The sequence below is a fragment of the Scyliorhinus canicula genome, chromosome 1 (genome assembly GCF_902713615.1).
Source record: "Scyliorhinus canicula chromosome 1, sScyCan1.1, whole genome shotgun sequence".
Taxonomy (NCBI): Eukaryota; Metazoa; Chordata; class Chondrichthyes; order Carcharhiniformes; family Scyliorhinidae; genus Scyliorhinus; species Scyliorhinus canicula.
Genome location: NC_052146.1, coordinates 179,562,801 through 179,585,625, shown reverse-complemented (window position 1 = coordinate 179,585,625; position 22,825 = coordinate 179,562,801). Strand labels below are relative to the sequence as shown.

The 22,825-nt window shown below is 47.1% G+C and overlaps 1 protein-coding gene and 1 long non-coding RNA gene across 5 annotated transcripts in view; one reads left to right on the top strand and one right to left on the bottom strand.

The window, feature by feature from the left end:
* prkn (parkin RBR E3 ubiquitin protein ligase) overlaps nt 1-22,825 on the top strand; it is a 1,360,483-nt gene that overhangs the window by 456,425 nt on the left and 881,233 nt on the right. For 3 of the 4 annotated variants that reach the window (XM_038803523.1, XM_038803514.1, XM_038803532.1), the window contains one exon: nt 15,309-15,543. In XM_038803523.1, coding sequence (XP_038659451.1) covers nt 15,309-15,543 — 235 coding nt within the window. Of the gene's footprint in view, nt 1-10,687; nt 10,725-15,308; nt 15,544-22,825 lie in introns of those variants that run through there. The other variant, XM_038803542.1, reaches the window with a different exon arrangement.
* The window catches only part of LOC119969647, a 41,483-nt gene that overhangs the window by 13,370 nt on the left and 5,288 nt on the right, over nt 1-22,825 (bottom strand). The window contains exon 2 of the long non-coding RNA XR_005461435.1: nt 6,876-7,000. This is a non-coding gene — a long non-coding RNA (uncharacterized LOC119969647). The remainder of the gene's footprint in view (nt 1-6,875; nt 7,001-22,825) is intronic.

The window sequence follows — 22,825 nt, the reverse complement described above, 5'->3', positions numbered from 1 at the left end:
CATCCGCATCCCTAAACATTATCCAATTCGTTCTTTCTTAGGTGTATAAAATTACAACAGAAGGTTTGTCCCTAATCGAGCGACTATCTTTCCGCAATGTATTGTGTCAAAATAAAAAGTGGGAATGGAGTCATCAATGTGAGATAGGAGCACGGTGGTGCAGTGGTTAGCACTGCTGCCACATGCCGCCGAGGATCTTGGTTCAATCCCGGCCTAGGGTTACTGTCCATGTGGAGTTTGCACATTCTCCCTGCGTTTGCATGGGTCTCACCCCCACAACCCAAAATGTCGTGCAGGGTAGGTGGATTGGCCATGCTAAATTGCCCCTTAATTGGAAAAGAAGAATTGGGTACTCTAAATTTATTTTTTAAAATCAATGTGAGAGAGCATTCATGCAAGCCAAAGAGGCGCTAGTCAAGTCAGAGGTCCTGACACATTTTGATTGAAATTTAGGCCTGCAACTGGCATGTGACGCATCACCCTATGGGGGTGGGTGGTGGCTTCCCACATAATTCAACAGGTGAAGAGAAGCCAACAGTTTTGCATTCAGCACTTTGAATGAAACTGAAAGCAATTATCCGCAGGTAGAGAAAGAAGCCCGAGGAATCATTTTTGGAAGAAAACGATTCAACCAATTCCTGCATGAGAGGAAATTCACTTTATTGATGAACCATTGTCCACAATTTTTGGACTTTATACTGGAATTCCATCACTGTCAGCGAGCAGAATGCAGAGGTGGGCATTGCTATTGGCAGCACACACATATACGATCAAGTATCACCAGTCAAACCTTCAGTGGAACACAAATGGACTCTCCCAACTACCCTAATGAAATAGGTCATCGATAAGCAGTTTGTATGAAAGCATTTTCCACTCTGAGCAAGTAGATAACACTCCTGGAACTGCAGGACAGGTAAATAAGCATACAAGAAGTGATCCAGTACTGTCAGAGGTTAATGATTTAGTGCTTTGAGGCAAGACTTCAGGAGCAAACCCTGTATTAAAAACATATTCCACCTGAAAACTTGAGTTATCCATACAGACAGGTTGTCTCTTCCGGGGAATGAGAGTCCTCATTCAACCATTATTAAGAAAACATGTATTAAGCCAATTACATGAAGGCCATTGTGGTATTGTAAAGATGAAGGAGCAGCTAGGAGCTTTTTTGTTGAAGTTGAGGTGTGGTAAAATGGACAGCGGCCTGAATTTTAATCCCAATATAAAATCGGACGCTTTAAATTAAGAATTGGACATTTGAAATTAAACCACAGCCAGCTCTCAGGCAGGTCTGATGGGAATTTGAAGAGCTACGCTTGAATCCACTGAACAGAGACAGACAGTCAGGACAGAACTGGGCCTGCCCTGTCAACAAGACATCAGGAGATAATTGGTCCCATTCAAATGGATGGATTGTTGTGGATTACCCAGATAACGCTAGACTTTCTGGATCCCAATTTTCCTGCCGTTACCATATATGGAATAAGGTTACGTGCGAACAATACGCAAGAGATGACCCCTGGGGGTGGATTCCTCGTGTCCTGCAGATTTGCATTTGGCAATCCCATTGGGTGTTATGGCCCCTACCCCGAGACCTTATTGGCTGAGAGTCAGAGAACTTTCTGGAAAGGCACCAAGAGGAGGATATAAATTAATCACCCAGGACCCTCCAGCGAAGACTCGGTTCAGAGGTAACAGAGAAGATTCAACAGCAGACCAGAGGATGGAAGGAAGCAGTGTGTGAGACACACCTTTGGAGACGGAGACCCTGAGACAACCCAGATTTAGAGAATTTGACCGCAGCTCAACTGAGTTCATCGGCACAGGTAGTATTAAGAATCTTGGGATTATTGGATTACTGCACACCAAACAACCCAAGTTTCATCGGTGTTTCTAATGTTTAAACATCAACTACATGCAGCATTATATTTGCTAAAACTACCGAAGACAAAAGAAATTGTCGGAAAAAGCAGCAGGATCAGGTCATATGTTGGGAGAACAAGGTGAAAGGTTGTGTTTTTCGCCATGGTCAAGGGGTTCTGGCAAGAAATCATACCAGAAGGGAAAAGTGGATTACTGCCATCACCTTAGCAGACAGGACTGATTTCCTACACTGGACAGATCCGAGACGGTGTAATATGGAGAAGGCATGCAGATCAACTTTTGCCGACAAGAACCAATGCGCCAGAGGCAAAACTGACAGAGTCCAAATCCAGCTGTGCCACGAAACGACCTGAACTTTCACGAAAACCTGACACTAACTGAACAAATTGGGGAGAACAGCACTTCAATTGCAAATCAAATGGCAACTCAACCTCAGAGCACTGTGTCAACTCCGGTTAAGGTAAGCATTGACAAGGGCAGCATGGTGGTGCAGTGGTTAGCACTGCTGTCTCAGGTTCAATTAGGACTCTGGCTCACTGCCCGCGTGGAATTTGCACATTCTCCTTGTGTTGCGTGGTTTCCCCCCCACAACTCAAAGATGTGCAGGGTAGGTGAATTGGCCACGCTAAATTGCCCCTTAATTGGAAAAAACAATTGAGCATTGACCACGCTCACACCAAGCTTACATCAAGCCAAAAATACCAGAGGTTGTAGCAAGTACTAAACAGCAGATGCCTGAGCTTCGCTGACAACTACACAGAGAATGATGACCTCCAGAACGTTTGACGTATTGACTGTTGTTGATTGATTGTTCATATTGCTAACTGATTATTAATGTAATACTGTTTATTGTATCAGGGACCTTTGATTTAATGGGAGGGGGGAAATGTTGTATTCATAGTATTTTTAGTTTTTACTCACAAGCAGCCTTATAACTGATCAGGGACACTTTAAGAAAACAATGGCCTGACGTCATTGGAGATGACGGCATCAGCCATTTGTACGGGCAAATAGACAGTCAAACATTGCAGCCTCTGGTGTTAACACCTTCTACATAAAGCTTTACGTTTTGGTTGAACCTCCAAGATCTGCAGACTCAATCTTGAATCCACCGCAGTCACACATCTCACCGTGTTAATCTAGCTTCCCCTTAAATGCAACTTTATTATTTGCCTCAACCATTTGGCAGCAAGTTCCGCATTCTGACCACTCTCAGGATAAAGGCATTTTCATGGTTTTAATGCTGAGTGTGAAGTTTCAAGGATTACAGGCTGAATATTCAGGTGAGATTATGATTATGACATACCCAGACATTCTGGGCGAAATTCTCCCAAAACGGGAGAAATCGTCAAACTGCCGTAAAACCCAGGCGGGTTTTACGGCATCGCGCCCCTTCCCGACGGGGGACCGATTCTGGTCCCCCGTCGGGGCTAGCAGCCCGACGTCGGAGGCCCCGACAAGTCGGGCTTAACGAAAATCGTTAAGCCCGCTTGTCGGACTTAGCGCCGGCTGACGCGTCATATGACGTCAGCCGCGCATGCGCAGGTGGGAAGACTCCACCCGCGCATGCGCGGGTGACGTCATCGCGTTTTTGCGCGAAACCCGCGCATGCGCGGTCCGGGTTGCCCCTCAGCCGCCCCGCGTATTGATACTGCGGGGCGGCGGAAGGACAAATAGTGCGCGGGCATCGGGCCCGCTGCCCGCGATCGGTGGGCACCGATCGCGGGCCCATGGCACCCTTGGCACGGCCGTGGTACTGCCGTGCCAATCGGTGCCATGGTTATTTTTTTCCAGGTGGTCACGACGTTTTTACGAATGGCAGGACCAGGTGTGTTTGCCGTTCGTAAAAAGGTCGTAAAGGGCTGGGACTTCGGCCCTTCTAACAGCTGTGAATCGCTGCGGCCGTAAAAAAACGGCGGCAGCGATTCGTGTCGGGATTTCGGCGGGGGGGGGGGAGAATAGCGGGAGGGCGTCAAAAAAGTCGGGAAGGCCCTCCCGCTATTCTCCCACCCGTCGTGGGGGGGGGAGAATTTCGCCCTCTAGATTTTCTACTGCACAGATCTATAGCCAGTCAGGAAAAAATACACCAACTGTAAAAGAATAGGGTATACCCTTCAACACTGCTGTGACTTTGTCACAGATTCTTAGAAATTGTGCTCAGCTTTGTTTTCAATGTCCTTGTTAATAGTATCCTGAATGTATTGGTTAGGTGCAGCTCAATTTTAACAATTCATTCCCATTGGCTTTTTTACATTTAACGCAATTATTGACTGCGGTAGAAGGTTATAGCTGTGAAGGACAATCCTGGGACTCACACTGATCAAACGTGTGTTATAATAAATAAATAAATAAATAAAATAAAATCGCTTATTGTCACGAGTAGGCATCAATGAAGTTACTGTGAAAAGCCCCTAGTCGCCACATTCCGGCGCCTGTCCGGGGAGGCTGGTATGGGAATCGAACCGTGCTGCTGGCCTGCTTGGTCTGCTTTAAAAGCCAGCGATTTAGCTGAGTGAGCTAAACCAGCCCCTAAAATATCAAACAGTAGAAGATATTACTGTTTCGTCGAAGTAATTTCCTTGTCTTAAGACAATAATTTACCTAACAGCCAGAAAATTGTCCATTATACACTTGGATTTCAATTTGCTTTCACAAAGGAAATTTCTTCACATGGTTAGTTATATCAGATCTCATAATGAGTAGTAAGCTAGATTTAGTTAACAGCCTAACAGTGTGTGAACATTTATCTAATAGCAATTGTAATATGATTGAATTCAACGTGATATCTGGGAGGGAGAAACACAAAGCAGCTAATAAAATCTGAGGTGAAGCTGACTTCAATGTGATGACAGGGAGACTGTCCATAGTAAACTGGACAAACTTGTTCAAAGATAAAATGATGGGGTATCAGTGGGTGATGTTCAAAACATAATTAAATATGATGCTCCTAAAGGGCAATAGCGCTACTTTCCCAAAGACAGTCTTCAACAACTAAAGGTTCAACATAAGACTAACAGAAAAAGTATGCAAAAATCATAAAACTAGCACAGATTCTGAAGCATTGGAAAGATACAAAAGTTGGAATTCTCCGGAAGTTGTGATTCACTTTTTCCGTTGGCAGTGGATCCCCCGCAGCGGGTTTCCTGGCAGTGTGGAGTGGCTACAATGAGAAATCCCATTGACAGATAGCATAAAGTTAGAATTCCACTGCTGGCGAATGGCTTGCAGCCGAGAAACACGCAACTGGAGGACCAGTGAATCCAGCCCTTGAAAGAATAGCAATTTGACAAAACAGATTGGTAAGAGCTGTCAAAGGGAAACTGGAAAGGATATCACATTGAATGCATTTTTTACAGTTATAATAGGAAAAAAGGGTTGGTCAGGAGCAACGGTAGAGAGATCAGCGTACCAAAAAGGAAACTGACGTTGAATCAGGAGCAGGGCCTCCGCAAAATTAGTGCAGGCAACTTAACAATAATGGAGAAATTAATGGCACTGCAGAATGACAAAGAGGTACCTTGTTCCTTAAAGCAATATGAGGCCCGATGGGGTTAATTGCCCGCTGCATATTAAATCGGGTGGGATTTCTTTAAGAAGGACATGAGGAGTTCACACCGAATATGAACAAAGAACTTTGGTTTATTTAGAGTTAAGTTATATACAACTCCCGGTAGATCCCTACTGGGTCTCTCCTTGGCCGGTGTCTTACTGGCCGAGCTTTTCTACGTAGCTGAATGGAGTTGCCCTGCCCCTCAGTGAGGGAGCTCATACTCCGCGAAGATAATTATTCCAACCCCATTAGCCCGTGTGGGATATGATAGTTTCCCATAACCAACCAAGCCAAGGTTGACCCTGACTTTCTGACGGGTGGATAGGCCACCGCCATCCCATCAAATCTCAGCCATTTTGTCTCACCGAGGTGCAAGTACAAAACTTGTTCCCTGAGCAACCCAGGAAGGTAGGGCTTCCTACTAAGAGCCCTTTTTCTCCCACCATCTCTTCCCTCTTCTCATAGTTTATCCTGCTATCCTTGACCTCTGCTCATTCTCCAGTTGTGTTCTATTTGAAGAGGAAGGCTGAGTAGTGCACCAATATCTGGAAGCAATTGATTTGTGCAGAAGCCTTGAAGTCAAAGAAAATTCTTCAGCACCGGGCGCACAACTCGCTTTGACTTTTAAAATTTGAAAGTTTGAAAAAACACGTTGCTAAAAGCAGTTCCCCGAGCTCACTGCGAAATGGAAAAATAATTAATTAATTAATCCAGGAGAATTGCGACTTCTAAACTCAGCTGAGAGAAAACAAAAGCCACGATTCATCTAATTTGGGAGTTTAAAGTAAAATGCTGAGCAAGAAAACCCGGCACGCAATCAATCCAGGCAGTCATTGTTCGAAAATATGTTTTTCTAGCTGAGTGCAATCACCATTGTAACAGAGCCACCAAAACTGGCAAGCACAGGAAATCCCTTTTGTCTCAAAATGAATGGCAATGGCAGCTTGGAATTCAAAAAGCTCTTGAAGCAGAACCTACAATTTAAAAAATTTGATCATGGATCAGAATTCCACTCATCCATCACAATTGCCTATCTCTACTCCAGCAGTAACCTGAACAGGTTTTGGAAGAGTTATAAAGCCTCCAGACTGTCTGAACCCTTGAATTCAAGGACTTGAAGGGGGAGATGGGGTAGTGATAATCTAGTAATGACAGTGTAAATAAATAATAACAATATCAATGTAAAACACAAGGCAAACTATAATCATATAAAATGGTTTGGACAAAAACTTGGGGGGCTGCAGTATCAGGGTCTGGCATATAGGGTTAATTTGGGACTAACTACAGTACCACCCACACAATGATGTAAGCGAGCACATGACTTGCATCCTGGGTCAGTCTGGTGTTGGGCAAAGTAGTATGTTCCAGTCAGCATGGAGACACTCCTAGCTTGTACCCTTTACTGTATATTTGTAAATAGCTCTAAGAGTCAAGAATGACTTACCTCTGTATGACAGTGAAGATTTCCCTACAACATTCAGATGTCATGATGTGCCTGTTCCGCATCTTTCTGGCGGTTGGTAATGGTGTGTACGCTACACCTGCACCGGCTTAGCATCTGGTGTGGTTCTAGTCAGAAATATACCATTTTGTTGATATAATCCTCGCATTGTTATTACTTGATTGCTTACGTAAATTATTATATTATTGAGACTGCAAGTTCATAGTTTGATAGACAGCTGACAGATATAATTAAAGGATTAGCTATCTGTGATGTGGAGTTATGAATACAAATCTTTGTTTTTATTAGAGATTACACACTTCAGGGGATTTAAATGTATTGAATGGGCTTTTTTGAATGAGAGTGTTTTTTTACACAATGAAGTCGAAAGTAGATACTTAAAAAACTTTGTTATTTCATCTTAACATGGCTCCTGAGGGTGTAAGTGCAAAGGGTGGTGGGTGGTGGTCATGGGTTGTCATATGGTGGCATTAAATTGGCATAGAGTCTGTAAGGGACCATGGGATGAATAGGATGTCATGAGTTGGCATGGATATACAAGAGAGCTTTGGGCTGGGTAGAAGTGTATGGGTTGACTTGGAAAGTATGCAGGGTCATGGAGGTGAGTGGAGGGGCATGAATTGACATGGATGGGGCATGGTGGGGGGGGGGGGGGGGGGTGATCGGTGGGGTTGTAAGGGGGTGTGAGGCTTGAGGATAGGAGGCCTAATATTTAACAATGCTAAGGGGAAAAAGTCCCAGAGAATCAAGGTGGGCCTTTTGCACAACATGCTTTGGCACTCAAAGTCCCTATTTCCTCTACCGATCTGCATTTGGGGGCCAAACTCCAGCACCCACCTGATACCCCAGAACAAAGATCCTGCCATTTGGGGAAGTTCTTCCCGAGGCAGATACATCGAGTTGGAAAATATCCTGACTGTGCACCCACCTCAAGAGCAAAAAGTCAGACCCTTGTCTCCATTTCTGGGCACCACACTTTAGAAAGGACATCAAGGCCTTGTTGAGCGTGTAGAGGAGATTTACTGGAAGGATTAAGTAAGGGGAAACTTTTTCCACGGGTAGGCGGGTCAATAACCAAATGACACAGAATTAAGATTAGAACCAGAGGTGAGATGAGTATTTTTGTTTATGCAGTCAGCTGTTATGATTTTGAATTCCCTACTGAAGAGGTAGTGGAAGCAGCTTCAATAGTAACTTTCAAAAATAAAACGGATATACCCTTGAAAAGTAAAAACCTCGTTAGCTATGGGGCAAAATATGGGGAATGGGACAAATTGAATCGTTCTTTCAAAGAGCTGACTATGGCATGATGGAATGGATACCCTCCAATGTTGTTTAATTGTATGATTCAGTGAGGTTTTACAGGAGCCACAACATATCTGAGAAGAGGCATTTTATTCAGACAAATTGCGACTGGTGGAAACAGGGAAGTGAAGTTTCAGAATTAGTGTAATGAGTAATCTCCATGTCAGTTTGATTTGTTTTTTGAAAATTGAATTATACTATTAATATTATTTCGAAAACCATCTGGATTAAAATCAGAGTACAAAAATCTATCCAAGTTACATTTTTTGGTTTATCACAATAATTCAACACTGTTCCCTAGCAAAACTTTTTCACTTGTTCAATCAATTTCTTTGATTACTGAGTATATAGATTTCAGAAAATTCCTTCCTGCTTTAATTATACTTGAGAAATGTAATGATTCATTTTTAATACCTGTCAATATACACTCAAAGCTGGATGAGGATGATAAGCTGCTGGAAGAGGGAGGGGAGAGAGGAAGGGGAGGGAGATGTCAGCAGCGGGCTGGAACTAATTGCTCCAGGTTGTTCAGGGAGCAAGTCTGCAACCTGAACATCAGCACAAACCACTGTTTGTGATGTCGATGCTTCATTAAGAAGGCTGTCACTGAAATCTGCCAACTGATGCAACCACTTCAGAGCAGGGCAAGGACTGCATTTCAGTAGCTGTGAAGCAAACTTTAATTTATGTACCTTCCAGGCTGCTGCTGGATATATTGTGCACTGTCGCACAAGGGAAGCCACTGACGTTCTCCATGCAAAGCGGGATAACTTCATACCACTCTTTTTCTAGCGACAAATAGGCAATACAGGGTATGGGGGTTTTCAAGGATTGAGGACTTCCACATGATGCATGGTGCCATTGATAGCACAAACATTGCTTTGCATGTGCTTCATGTCAACACTTCCATGTGCCTGGAATGTAAAAGGGCTTCTATTTCCTGAGCATGCATCTGGTGTGTGACCACAATTAATGCATCATTGCAGGTCAATGCCTGGCAGCAGTTATGATGCATTTCAGCCACCACACCAAACCAAAGAGTGGCTACAGTCAACCGTTCTTCACAAGTTAGATTCAGAGAGGAATCCTCCATTTGGGACGAAGTGTTGCCGCCGGGAGGGAATTGTGTGCGGTTTGCGTTCCCGTTGTCGGCGCTATTCGGGGAGCGATCCAGGACATGCTAATGAGCCAGCACTCTGCCCAAGTGAATCGAGAACAATTCCCATTCCCACCTGCGTCTGATTTGCTCGGGCCGGAGTTGCTGCTGGAGACAAGCTGGAGCTATTGGTAAGCACTCTACTCCACACACACTCTCAGTCCAGCCAAGGTGATTGCTCAGAGAAGACCTGTGTCCCGCTTCACCAAATCAAAACTCGATCGAATGTTGGATGCAGTAGAGGAGGGGTGGGACACCCTGCCCCAGAGGGTGGACAAGAGATTTGTTGGCGGAAGAAATTGCTATCTGTGTCAGGATTGGTATAATAAAGATGTCTCAAAGTATTGTAACAGCACAGGTCAAGGGCAAACCAGCAGGCAAGGGGTTAAACATATACCAAGGGAAAACCAACAAGCAAGGGGTTAAAGTCACCCACATTGGAAATGATTTAATCACCTCACAGAGCATTTGAATATGAAAAGGGATACACAGGAGGCCCCAGGAAGTCTAAGGGATCCATTGTCCAACACATTCGCACTTCTTCTAGAAGTTAAATATGTTAAGCACAAACCCATGAGATTGTGAGGAAACATTGTATTCTTTAATCGTTTTCCCATCACGGGGACCAGAAAATATGCATATTGATCACTTTGTATTGTTCTGAATGATTCAGTGACGCAATACCTGCTTGTGACTTCAACGAACTTTAAATATATATGCATGTAATTTTGACTCTGACCAGAGCTGACCTTTGTGAGCTGCAGGATAGTCGCAGGGTCTGTCTCTCCTGTGTGCACACAGTCTTTCCGAATTAAACAAAGTTTTACCAATACTGCGTGGTAGAGAACAGACCTTGAGGTTTTTCTTCCCTCCAACAAGGCTCAAGCCCACCACCCTAAACCCACCATCCTAAACTGGGCCCAGGAGGAGGTGTCAGAGGTGGTGACCAGGAGGACCGGAACGCAACACCAGAAGAAGCTGAAGGACCTCCTTAGAGCAGCTTGGGTGAATCACCATCTCTGTGCCCCTGGCATCACACTTGTCCCTCGCTCCTCACATCACCCCTCCACTGACCTAGAGGTCAAGCAAAACACATCTATCTGCAACTCCCTTCCATCCCACCCTTCACCAAACCCCAATGCATGCATTGTCCTCTTTGGCCAGGTGCCTTGTACTGACATGCCACCAGCTACAGACCCTCCGTAGAACTCGCCTTCATGCGTCTCACCATGTCCATTTTGTGTCCCCCAAGATAAGGTAGCCCAAAATCGGCAGGAGCATGAGAAAACTGGTGGGAGCATCCCAGACCTAAGAGTGCAGACCCCCACGGAGCAGAGGGCAATGGAGCTAGCTGGCGAGGCAGAGAAGAGGTACAGTGAAAAGTATTTTTCTGCGAGCAGCTCAACAGATCATTAAGTACATGTGAAGAAAGGAGAAAATACTTTTCACTGTACCTCGGTACAAGTGACAATAAACAAATCCAATCCAATCCAGAGGGCTATCTCTGAAGTGGAGGTCAGCATCCAGCAATCAAGTGAGTTCCCAATGCAAAATTATGTCACTGTAGCAAGTGAGTTACCCTTCTCTCACAGACCCCACCTTCCCAAAGTCTCACCGTGTCATTTTTCTTTTGTCTTAGGGCAGCACGGTGGCCTAGTGGTTAGCACAACCGCCTCACGGCGCTGAGGTCCCAGGTTCGATCCCGGCTCTGGGTCACTGTCCGTGTGGAGTTTGCATATTCTCCCCGTGTCTGCGTGGGTTTCGCCCCCACAACCCAAAAATTGTGCAGAGTAGGTGGATTGGCCAAGCTAAATTGCCCCTTAATTGGAAAAAATTATTGGGTAATCTAAATTAAAAATTTTTTTTTTTTCTTTTGTCTTGCAAGATCATCTTCAGACCAGGCCAAGCCACCTGGGCTACATTGCCCCCAGCCACAACCCCAGCACACGCCAGAGTACCAGTCCAGGGAAGTTGCCAACTTCTCATCACTGTCATCACCTGCACCCTCCACCATTACAGAGATTATCACCTCGGAAGGTCATTTTAGTGATGAGACTCCTGGGTCACCTTCTGGGCATACTTCGCAGCACATCAGGTGGACGTAGGGACCCCCAAGGGAGCGGGCCATCAGAGAACTGCCTGATTCCACGAAACAGCTGTAGTCGGGACAAGTATCACGCTTCTGTAAAGTATATATCCGACCACTGGTACAGATGCGGATACAGAGCCAGGATTTACAGGAGGGGATGTCAGCAACTTCCCAGCACCTGCAGTGCAGCTGGAGGAGTCCAACCACCTTCAGGGGTAGGAGATGGTGCCGACAGTGCCGGGTACCCAGGCCAATACTGGATGGGTGGTGATTGCAGTGGAAGCCTTGGTGCAAGAAGTCAGAGCCATGGGACAAGACATCCAAGGCTTGGGCAATCTGTGCAGTCAATGGCTGGGGCTCAGGACAGGAGAGGCCAGTTCCAGGCAGCCATGTACCAGGCCACATGGACATTGCTGAAGTGCTCCAGAGCTTGGCCCTGTCACAAAGGGCCATGGCTGAGGTCATCGAGAGCATTGGCCTAGCGCTGACTGACCTGGCCAGGCACAAAGGGACATGTCAGAGGCACAGATATGGCACAGTCTCAGAAGTACATTGCACAGTGCCAGAGGGACATGACTGAGGCAGTGAGGGACATGACTCCCTTACTGAGGGACATGTCCCAATATCAGAGCTCTGTGGTTGAGTGCACAGAGGCCCTTGTTCAGATGAGGGCGGGCCTCCAGGACTGGCAGCTCCAGGTGATGATGGAGCCTCAGGAGCTGACTCCATCTTACATCCCATGGAGTAGCCCAGGGGCCAACAAGCACCCAGAGGGAGGAGGAAGTTATGGGGCCCATCCCGGTTCCTCCCGCAGGGGAGATGCTGGAACACCTCAGTGCTTCTGAATCCCCCCCCACCTGACACTGGTGCATCTGATGGACAGTGGCAGAACAGGGTGGTACTTCATCACCTGTGACACCCGAAAGTCAGCCAGGCACATGAAGGTTCAGGCCCTCCAGAGGACGGCCGCCAAAGGCATCTCAGGTCAGAGGGTGAGATGCAGCAGGCCACCTCCACATCTGATGTGCTGTCTGGGGTAACACCGAGAAGGAGTGGTCGGCCAAGTAAGATGAGAATGTTAGACACAGGTGCAGCACATAGGTGAGAGTTAGGGGTCAGGGCACAACAATATATATAGTCACATGAAACACTTTTTCACCAACGTTCTGACTTGCCTCAATCCTCTGTCTGAAGGATGCTAGGGCTGGGCTGGGTGTAGATGGGGTGGCGTGTGGGGGAGGGGGGGGGGGAAGGGGGGTTGGGAGAGTGGTGAGGGGCAGGGGCCTTCAGGACAGTTGAAAGTCCCATGTGGGGTCACCCTCAGACAAAGATGGCAGGAAACGGGGCCAGATGTATGAGACTGCTTTGTATAACAGCTACAGGGTCCCGGGTTCGATTCCCGGTTTGGGTCACTGTCTGTGCGGAGTCTTCACATTCTCCTCGTGTCTGCGTGGGTTTTCTTCGGTTTCCTCCCACAGTCCAAAGATGTGCAGGTTAGGTGGATTGGCCGTGCTAAATTGTCCCTTAATGTGCAAAAAGGTTACGTGGGGTTACTGGGTTACGGGGATAGGGTGGAGGTGTGAGCTTAAGTAGGGTGCTCCTACCAAGGGCTGGTGCAGACCCGATGGGCCAAATGGCCTACTTCTGCACTGTAAATTCTTTGATTCCAGGTGTAAACAGTAAGCAGTCAGCATAATGAGAAGCCAGGGGCCTGTAACCTGCACCAAATGGGTGTGTTTAAAACAAATACTGCAGCAATGGCAGCCTGAACCAGGTCACCCTGATCCCAAGGGAGACACCCCGGATAGACAGAACTGTCACCAAGTCATTCTCTGCTACTCACCCTGCCCCAGCAGCCACCCCCCAACAAGCACGACAATTATGAAGACATTTAAAAACTTGCTTCCCTTCTCACCGACATGGTGCCCAGACCCTATCTGTCAATACTTGCACTAATTCACACCCGTGTGAATTCCGCCTGAGAGGGGTTGGAGCATCACAGAAGGGCAGAGCATACTATGTCCAACCCACTAATCACATTTAAATACATGTAAATGCCAGTTTTGCATGGCCCACCCGGCGTAAAGTGCAAACCTCATTTTCGTCGGCAGGGAGGGATTGGAGCATGGCACCGGAATCAACGCTGGGCATAAATCTTGATTTATGCATGACCTCCGAATCTCTGCCTGTTTGCGAATCGCGTTCCCTCGGTCGCGAGGCGGGAAATACTTTTTTTAAAAATAAATTTAGAATACCCAATTCATTTTTTCCAATTAAGGGGCAATTTAGCGTGGCCAATCCACCTACACTACACATCTTTGGGTTGTGGGGGCGAAACCCACGCAAACACGGGGAGAATGTGCAAACTCCACACGGACAGTGACCCAGAGCCGGGATCGAACCTGGGACCTCGGCGCCGTGAGGCTGCAGTGCTAACCCACTGCGACACCGTGCTGCCCCTGCGAAGCAGGAAATACAACCCTCAGTTGCAGAATAACATCCAGAATTTCATCCAGTCACAATGAGTCTCCCCTTCAAGAGCTGCAGGCTAGCTCTCAGTCTTGCAGGCAACTTTAAACAGTGATGTTACCGATGATATTGGGCTCCCTGCTAATACGTGTATGCAGACAGGTTACAACATCCCTCCCCCTCCCAAAGTCCTAGGAATCCATCAAAGACCCTGGCAAAGGAGGGCATCGGGCTCATTTTGCCGCAGGCCGGACACCATTTGGGCGAGGCGCTGGATCGGGCGGCGTGTGACGAGCTGGAGAACGGTGCTTCCATGATGAACAGCGTAATGGTTGTACATCCACAGCCCATGGGACCGAGGACTCCCCCTGTGAGGTGTCCTGTGTCTTGTTGGGTTAAAATGTTGCCCCACTAAGGTCACAAGTTCATCAAACGTCTTGGTGTCCGGCATAGCTGGGTACGTAAGGCTCCTAATCACTCCAAACGTATGCGGGCCGCAGGCAGTGAGCAAAATGATTACCTGGCTCTCGTTTCAGTGATGTTGTTCACCCGGAAATAGTAACGCATCCGTGCGTACTGGTTCCAACTTTCCAGTGCAGCATCAAAGACATCCAAACGTCCATAAAGAGGCATGGTGTAACAGAAAAAAAAATTCCAACCTGTATTCAAGAAAAATCCACGGAGGTGGCTTAGGTAGCAGCGTAGACAGCTATCGACTTTAACCCTCATTGCCAGTTTTGTGAGGGCCACAAAGAATCTAGCACGTGTTTGCAGATCAGAAAGAAATACCTTTATTTACAATTACATACATAATATAACAGCAGCAGTACTCCCTTGTTGCTCACTCCTCTCTAGCTGGTTCCACACTGGCCAGTTCTATTCATGCAGGGAGTCTACTAATGATTTATCCGCCCCCCTCATTGGGGAAGCTCATACTCCCACAGGATTGTGGGATTGCCATTAGTCCCCAGCCAGTGGTAAGCAGGCAGGTTATAACAAATAGAAAATTCAGGGCAGAAGAGGGATAAATTTTAAATATACTGGACTGGGACAATCTTTGTCTAATAGCGTGTGCTTTTTTGCCACATTCATGACAGTTTCCTTCATGACATACATGCGTCTTGCTGAGGGCAGTAATTTACTTTTAAAATGATCCCAGAAAGATCCAGTTCTTTTTCTGAATTACAGTGGGTGGTTGGATTTGAAAAAATAAAACGTTGATTGCTTTCCTAATTTGTCTTTTTCCCTTTCCATGTTTTGAATCAGGGTATGGACCTTGTTGATCGGCCATGATCATAATGAATGGCAGAGCAGGCTCAGAGGGCCAGGTCGCCTCCCCCTGCTTCTATTTTCTATGTTTCTATGAATCTGATCAGTTCTCTTTGTTTGCTTGTAGAACTGTGGCCTGATCCAGCAAAGCACTGTTCATGTGGTGCAATACACTTCTCGGCCAACGCAGAGACCAGCTAGCGATTCAAGCATTGGAATTCTAATGGGAAGACATGGAAGGGAAGTGGGAACCTTAAATCAGATGGACCTGAGCGCATCTGCCTCCCCAGGACATTCTACAGATTGTAAAGCTGCCCTGGAAAATGAAGACCAAGGTCATGGTAGCCATTTTGAAACTTCAGGTAAAAGCCTCAGAGTTTCTCTTAAATAATATACCACAAACGCTGGCCAATTGATTCCATAGGGTGAAAATCTGTCTGTAACCTCCGAGCTCTGGAGCAATGTGATTGCCGGTGTTGGAAGGGGAGGGGTGGGGGGGGGGGGGGGAGTGGAGGTACTGCAAAGATGTACTGGGGAATCCTCTCCCCCCCCCCCCCCCCCCCCCCCCCCCACAACCATTCCTAGAAGTACTCACGTAAGGGTTTCATGGCAATTGCTTGGGAAGCTCAAAATTCCTTTCGGCAATTGCCGTACACATGCAACCATCTGATAATGTAATTTAAATCGCAAACCTTAGATGGTTCCGACTGTCACACAGCATGATACTCAGGAAAGGTCAGAAGAATTAAAAACACTTCGAGCCTCTGGGTAACTGTCGCACTGACTCATTCCAAACCATCACAGGGACTTCCCTCACCCCAATCATCCACAGGAGGCTGTAAGCCTCACTCTATTTTCAGGTTATTTGTTGTTTAATTGTTGCATAGTTTGCAAATATGCCTGGTGGTTTGTTTTGCTATTTAAGGGCCAGGGAGTGGTCACATGAGTGGTGAAGGCCTTGGTTCAGGTTCTGGTCAAACTATGTATTCCCAAATATGGGCGCAGTTGCTTTCCTTGGCTTTTGGAATGACAGGGAGAATAAGCAGAGGCGACACTGAAGAAGACAAGATGCTTGAGGCTGTTGAAGGAGGAGGGTGAAGAAGGTCTTTTGGGGCCTTCAAGGAGGGTATTTGCGCCGAATCGTCCACTTCCTGGTACATCCCATCTTATTAATAATACATTGACTGGAAGAGTGAGAGACAATATAAACCAACTGATATAATTTTTAAAGGGAAAGCAGGAATAGCGAGACCTGAGATTTGTGTACACAAATCTTGGAAGATGGTCGGACAAGTTGAAAAGACTGAAAAAAATTGGGATCCCTGGCTTTATTCAGGGAGGTGAAGAGTATGAAAGCATTCAAAAGCCCAATAAAAAACATTTATAAAGAAAAAGAGTATGAAAGCATAATTGTTATGACAAATGTTTATAAAACGCTGGTAAGTCCTCAGCTGGAGTATTCTGACTAATTCTACAGTTTAGGAAGGATGTAAAGGGCTTAAAAGAGTGCAGAAGAGGGCGGCATGTGGCACAGTTCATCCTCTGATGTTAGTTTCTCTGCTGTTTGGCCTTTCACATCTTATGTTCTCTCTGGGGACTGCCATTAACACTCTTTCCCCTTGGTTTCTGTGGCCATTAGCACCCCTTTTCCCTGGGTTTCTGTGGCTATGACTCATCTTTCATTCTCACTCCACAGTATAAATATTTGAAATGAAAAATGAAAATCGCTTATTGTCACGAGTAGGCTTCAATTAAGTTACCGTGAAAAGCCCCTAGTCGCCACATTCCGGCGCCGGTCCAGGGAGGCTAGTACGGGAATCGAACCGTGCTGCTGGCCTGCTTGATCTGCTTTAAAAGCCAGCGATTTAGCCAAGTGAGCTAAACCAGCCCCTAATTTCCCACGCTCTCTGTCTGTTAGCTTTGACAAAGGGTCATCTCGACTCGAAAGATTGGGGGCGCGATTCTCCGCAAATCCGGCGTGCCGTGAAGGCTGCCGTGAAACTGGCCGTGTTTCACGCCAGCCTCGGAGCTCCCTCCCGGGACCCGATTCCACCCCCGGGCGGGGCTAGTATCGGGGCCGGGGGAATCACGGCAACGCGGAGTTAGCGAACGTTGCTAACTCCACCTGCCAAGAGTCACGGCGGCTGACACGCACGATGACATCAGCCGCGCATGCGCGGGTTGGACGGCTCCAACCCGCGCATGTGCGGATGACGCCATCACACAGACGCGTCAAACCCGCGCATGCGCGGGCCGTCATGCCCCTCAGCCGCCCCGCGGACTGATCCTGCGGGGCGGCGGAAAAACAAATAGTGCGCGGGTATCGGACCCGCTGCCCGCGATTGGTGCCCACCGATCACAGGCCCATGCCACCCTTGCACCACGGCCGTGCCAATCGGTGCCATCGTTGTCCAGGACGGGCACTTTGCGGCCGTTTTCACGAACGCTGAAAGCAGGTGTGATCGCGGCCGTGAAAACGGCCGTAAACTCCGCGGTATTCGGCCCATCGGCCTGCGGAGAATCGCTGTTCATCGTAAAAAACGGCGAGCAGCGATTCGTGTCGGGGGACGGCCGGAGGGGGCGGGGGAGAATAGCGGGAGGCCGTGAAAATTGCCGGGAAGGCCCTCCCGCTATTCTCCGACCCGTCGTGGGCAGTGGAGAATCGCGCCCTAGCTCTTTTCTTTCCCTGCAGATGCTGCCGACCTACTGACATTTTCAAGCATTTTCTCTTTGGTTTCAACCAAATTCAATTACTTTTTCATGCAAGGGCAGGATAAAAGAGCCTGCTGCAAATAGGTCCTGGGTCGGGACCACATCATTCCCGCCCTTTAAACAAATCCATCCTGTATGGTTAGCCTGTCCTCCCATGTTTCGTTGGGAGCCGGGAATCACCGTTCAGGATCTGTCCCAGGGAATCATCGGTGCGTTGGAACTGAGCTAGGTCAGTTACGTTAGGCTGGGAGACGTCAATTGCATTCATTGGCTCACCTCCAGGTGGCTGCCAGAGATGTCCGTTACGTAGGGTGGGGGGTGCTAGGGTGTCGGCCTTGCCGTTGACGGGTGGGGGGTGCGGGATGGCTCTTCACCTCAACAATGCCGTAGGTGCGGCCAGTGGCTACCTATAGGTCGACAGATGTTTCCCGTGCGCTATGCTGACATCCTCCCACCAAGTCTGCCCTATAGCCCCGGGGCCTGTCTCGGTGCCTTCTGACCACATGTGCCAACCTCTTTGATATATCTGTGTCCTACCCCTCCTATTCGGACACCTCTCTGCTCCTGTCTTCTGCCTCTACATCTCTATCTGTTGTCCGAGCTGCCGTATTGACGTTAGGGAACAAGGGGATAGAGGGCAGATTGGACAGCGGGTACAGATTGTGGCTGTGTTCCGGCCCTAATCCCTCAGAAGCTGTGCACAAATCTGCCAGGTTGACCCTATCCTTCCTTGTTAGGTACGCATGCAGTTAGTACACACTTCCGAAACCCGGTGATTTGTCCAATACTGTATGGAGTCCACACCTTTATATTCCCTTCTATGAACTTGGGATACTGGCTGTTATGTGGGTCGATTGCCTACCTAAGCTGGGCTCAGGCAGAATCTCCAAGACTGTCCTGTGGGATCTTTCGGAGCAACAATTGTTACTCCCAGCCGAATAGCACCAGGGTCACCAGATTTGTTGTACCTTCTGAACCACAGTGTGTCTCCAACCCGTATACGATGGACAAATGACCACAGATGCTGCATGCAATAATACTAGTTCAATACACACACAGTTAATATTCGTCAATCACATACAGATGCAGGTTGAACTCTAAATTCACACACAAGAAAGGCCAACTTAACTTCCAGGTGACTGGCATGTGCAGAGCAGATATGGCCTCATCTGGAACCCGTCGTCTGGCAGTGCTGGATGTCTGTTGCTGGTCGGCGGTGCCCCCGCTCTGGTCTCTCTATGGATGGTGTGGATAGTCCCCTCCTTGGCTGGTGGAGATATCACCGCTGTTGTTGTCAGTGGTCGAGTGAGCGGGGGGTGGGCTGCGCTGTACCTTTTATCGCTTGCAGATTTCACGCGCTTTTGTGTGGTCCCAGGTAGTTATCCAATAGATCGATCAGGGCTCGATCACCCTGATCGATCTCAACCAATTGGTGGTGGACACCACGATGGCAGAGCGGATCCCAGTCGGCCATGACCGTTAGTGTCCGAGGCACATGGGTCTTCCCAAATAAGGAATCCGACGCAATTAAATCTGCCACATATTGTTACTTTCTACCTGGAGTGTCCCTGGATGTCCTTTCAACGGCTTTTTCCCTGTGTTACTTTCTGCAAGGCTCGGGCTGCATTCCTTGTATATTTGCAAAATGCAGCCTGTCTGTGTGTCTGTGCTGACCAATTTCCCATCCATCTGTGCAGCAGGCCATTTTTGATGCCCACACTCCTCATCCTCACCACCCCATCCTTACCCCCCTCACCCCCTCACCCCCAGCATGATATCCGCCGGTTCCCCCCCCGGTCCTGGCGCCCATCCCTGCTGCCAGGGGCATTATTGGCTGGCATTGCCCTCACTGGGGGCTGCTGTAGGTGTGGCCCTGGGTGGTCCCCGGTGGGTGGCTGCCGGTTGGGCGGGATGTTTGGTACTGGGGGGGGGGGGGGGGGGTTGGCACACCCATATGGCTGGTGCCACTGTGTGGAACCAGAGGCCGGGGTGGGTGGTCGGTCAGTGGGTGTTCAGCAGGGTGGCGGTCGGTGCCTGGGCACTGCCCCAGTCCCCTGAAGGGGGGGCATCCCGGTTGCTCGGCTTGCCCCCCTCCACTTCCCCTCCCCTCCTCTGGCCCTGGCAGGCTCCCCCCCCCCCCCCACCGCAGCCAGCACATCCGGTGTCCGGGCCTGCAGCCCGCAGTCACACCACGCCATTTGCTTCCGCCGCTTTCTCGCTCAGCAGTCAGGACACCAGGTTCACCATTTGTGAGAGCACCAGTGAACCATGCATCGGGAAATCGGCCCATTGGAGGCGCTAAATCGTGGAAGTCCCAGACTATCGGGCGTCAGGTCCGTTAATGATATGCCTACTGTACTTTCAGGCCATGCGGTGTGCTACGCCACTTTGGGGGTGCCAGAGCATCCCGATTTGGCGCCAAACCGGCATTTACTGCCATTTCGGCATCGGAAGCTATTCTCCGCCCAATTGCGCTGCCCGATTTCAGCGTTGGCAAACGGAGAATCCAGCCCAGGATATCTCTCTTTCTCTTCATACCTTGCACGAAAACCTCCAGTGCACTGTCAGAAAATCTTGCTGCACGCTGTCTTGCCTATTCAGCCATTCCTTAAAGTATCAACACAGTTTCAATTTTAAAATGACTCCCACTACCTCTTGTATGCTCAGTGCTCCTTGCCTTTAACAGGTGCAGACTTCCTTTAAGTAGCATTAGCAAATCATGATATTAATCGTGCTATGCATCCCCTGATCAGCACAGCTAGTGCTGGCTGCAAACAGACAGCAATCATGTAAAACAGCAGGCAGCAAAAATTTTACATTCCACATGCATGCAACGCCCAGGCTCAGAATGGTCATATCTGTAATTCCCAATGCCTGTCTTCAGGGAATATCCATTTTAATCCCATACAGATTAAAATGAAATGTAAATGGTAAAGGTTCACTTCATAACTTGTTCGAGAAAAAGAGCTAAATACAAAAGATGTACAGGGCAGAACTGAAAAAGGAAATAAGAGAAGCAAAGAGAGTGGACGAGAGAATAGTGGGTTACAGAAGAGAACTCAGAGCCTTATATAAAATACAAATAGTAGAAAGGTAGTAAAATGGATGGAAGAGTCGATTAGAGATGATGGAAGTCGTTTAGAAGCAGAAGGCATGGCTGAGTTACTAAATGAATTCTCTGCATTTGTCTCCACTAAAGAAGATATATAAAGAGGGGATGCCTAAAAAGTGTGCAGTGGAAAGAAAAAATAGAAACGTAATTTAATCTTGATGGGGTGCATCCTCGGTTGTGAAGGGAAGCAAGGGTGGAAATTGCAGATGATCTGGCCTCAATCTTTAAACCCCTTTTAGCTATGAAAGTGATGTCAGAGGACTGGTGAATTATATGTGAAACATACCTCTGTTCAAAAAAGTTTCAGTTGAAACTTGAAAAATATGGGTTAAGAAATGAAAGTTTGGATTTTTTTAAAAGCAAATAATGTTTGACTAACTTGATTGTATTCTTTGATGTGATAATGGAAACGTTTGATGAGGGTGATGTAGTTGGCGTTGTGCGACTGGACTCAAAAGATGTTTAATAAAACACATTATAGATTGTTAAAAAAAAGTCAAAATCCATGGAATTAAAAAGGCAACAGTTGCATAGCTATGAAATTAGCGAAAGGACGGGAAACAATGAATATTTGTGAAAGGTCGTTTTTCAGACTGGAAGAAGTGTGCATTGGAGTCCCATTGGGTGGGGTTTGGGGCCACTGTTGTTTCTGATATATATCGATGATCTGCACTTGCACATACAGGGCGTAATTTAAAAATTTGCAAATGATGCAAAGCTAGGAAACATAGAAAACAGTAATCTGCAGTTTTGGAGGGAGCGGAGCATCGCAAAAGCGCCACCGCCCCCGATTTCGGCGCCAACGTGGATTCTCCAGCCAATCACCGAATGCGATTTTGGCGTCAGAGACCGGACTATCCCGCCCTTTTATTTCTGGTGTAAATGCTATATAAACTAATGTTGTAGTTATGTAGTAAAGAAGGCTAGGGGGAAAATTTGATTAAGGTGTTCAAAATCTTGAAGGGCTTTGATAGAGTAAACAAGGAGAAACAGTGTCCAGTGCAGAAGAGTTGGTAACCAAAGGACGCATTGGTAATTGGCAATAGAACCAAAGGTGACAGGGGAAAAAATAATTTACACAGCGAGCTGTAATGATTTAGAATGCACAGCCTAAATGGGTGACGAAAGGACATTCATATTCACTTGCATATCTGAAGTGTAGAAAAATACAGGGCTCTAGTTAAAGAGCAGACAAGTGAGACTAATTGGATAGCTCGTACGAAAAGCCGGCACATGCACGATGGGCTTAATGGCCTCCTTCTGTGTTGTAAAGTTCTATTACCCCATGATTCCATGCGCTTTGAACCAAGAAAATGTTAATTGTTAAAATAGTTAATTGCTTTTACATTGTTATGATTTTTTTCTTTCACCGCTTACATCGGCTTAAGAAAATGTTTTTTAAGCTCTACTGTTGCATTAAATTTCTGATGCTTTTTCTCTCTTTTCGATGTGGGAATAACCTTCATTATGCTTCCTGCATTGCTTTCAGTGGCATTAGAAATCGGTCATAGTCCAAAATATTCATAGAAAATGCCCTTTTGACCTCATAGAAGATCAAGTGATTTTTGTAAAACATTAGCATAATGGAACCTTTTCAATAAAGTGATAAATTACATGCAGTTCAGAGGATATAAAATACAAATGGGTAGATTTATTGTGTTCAAGGACCAAAGGACAAAATCTCCTTTACTTGATGCTTAAAGTGCTGATGAGAATAATGCCATTTTCACCTTATAGGCGAGCTATGAGATTCAATCAGAAGAGAAGTGCTTACTAATAGCTGCTGCATTTTGGGAATGGTTGTCTTCTTTTGTCTTAAT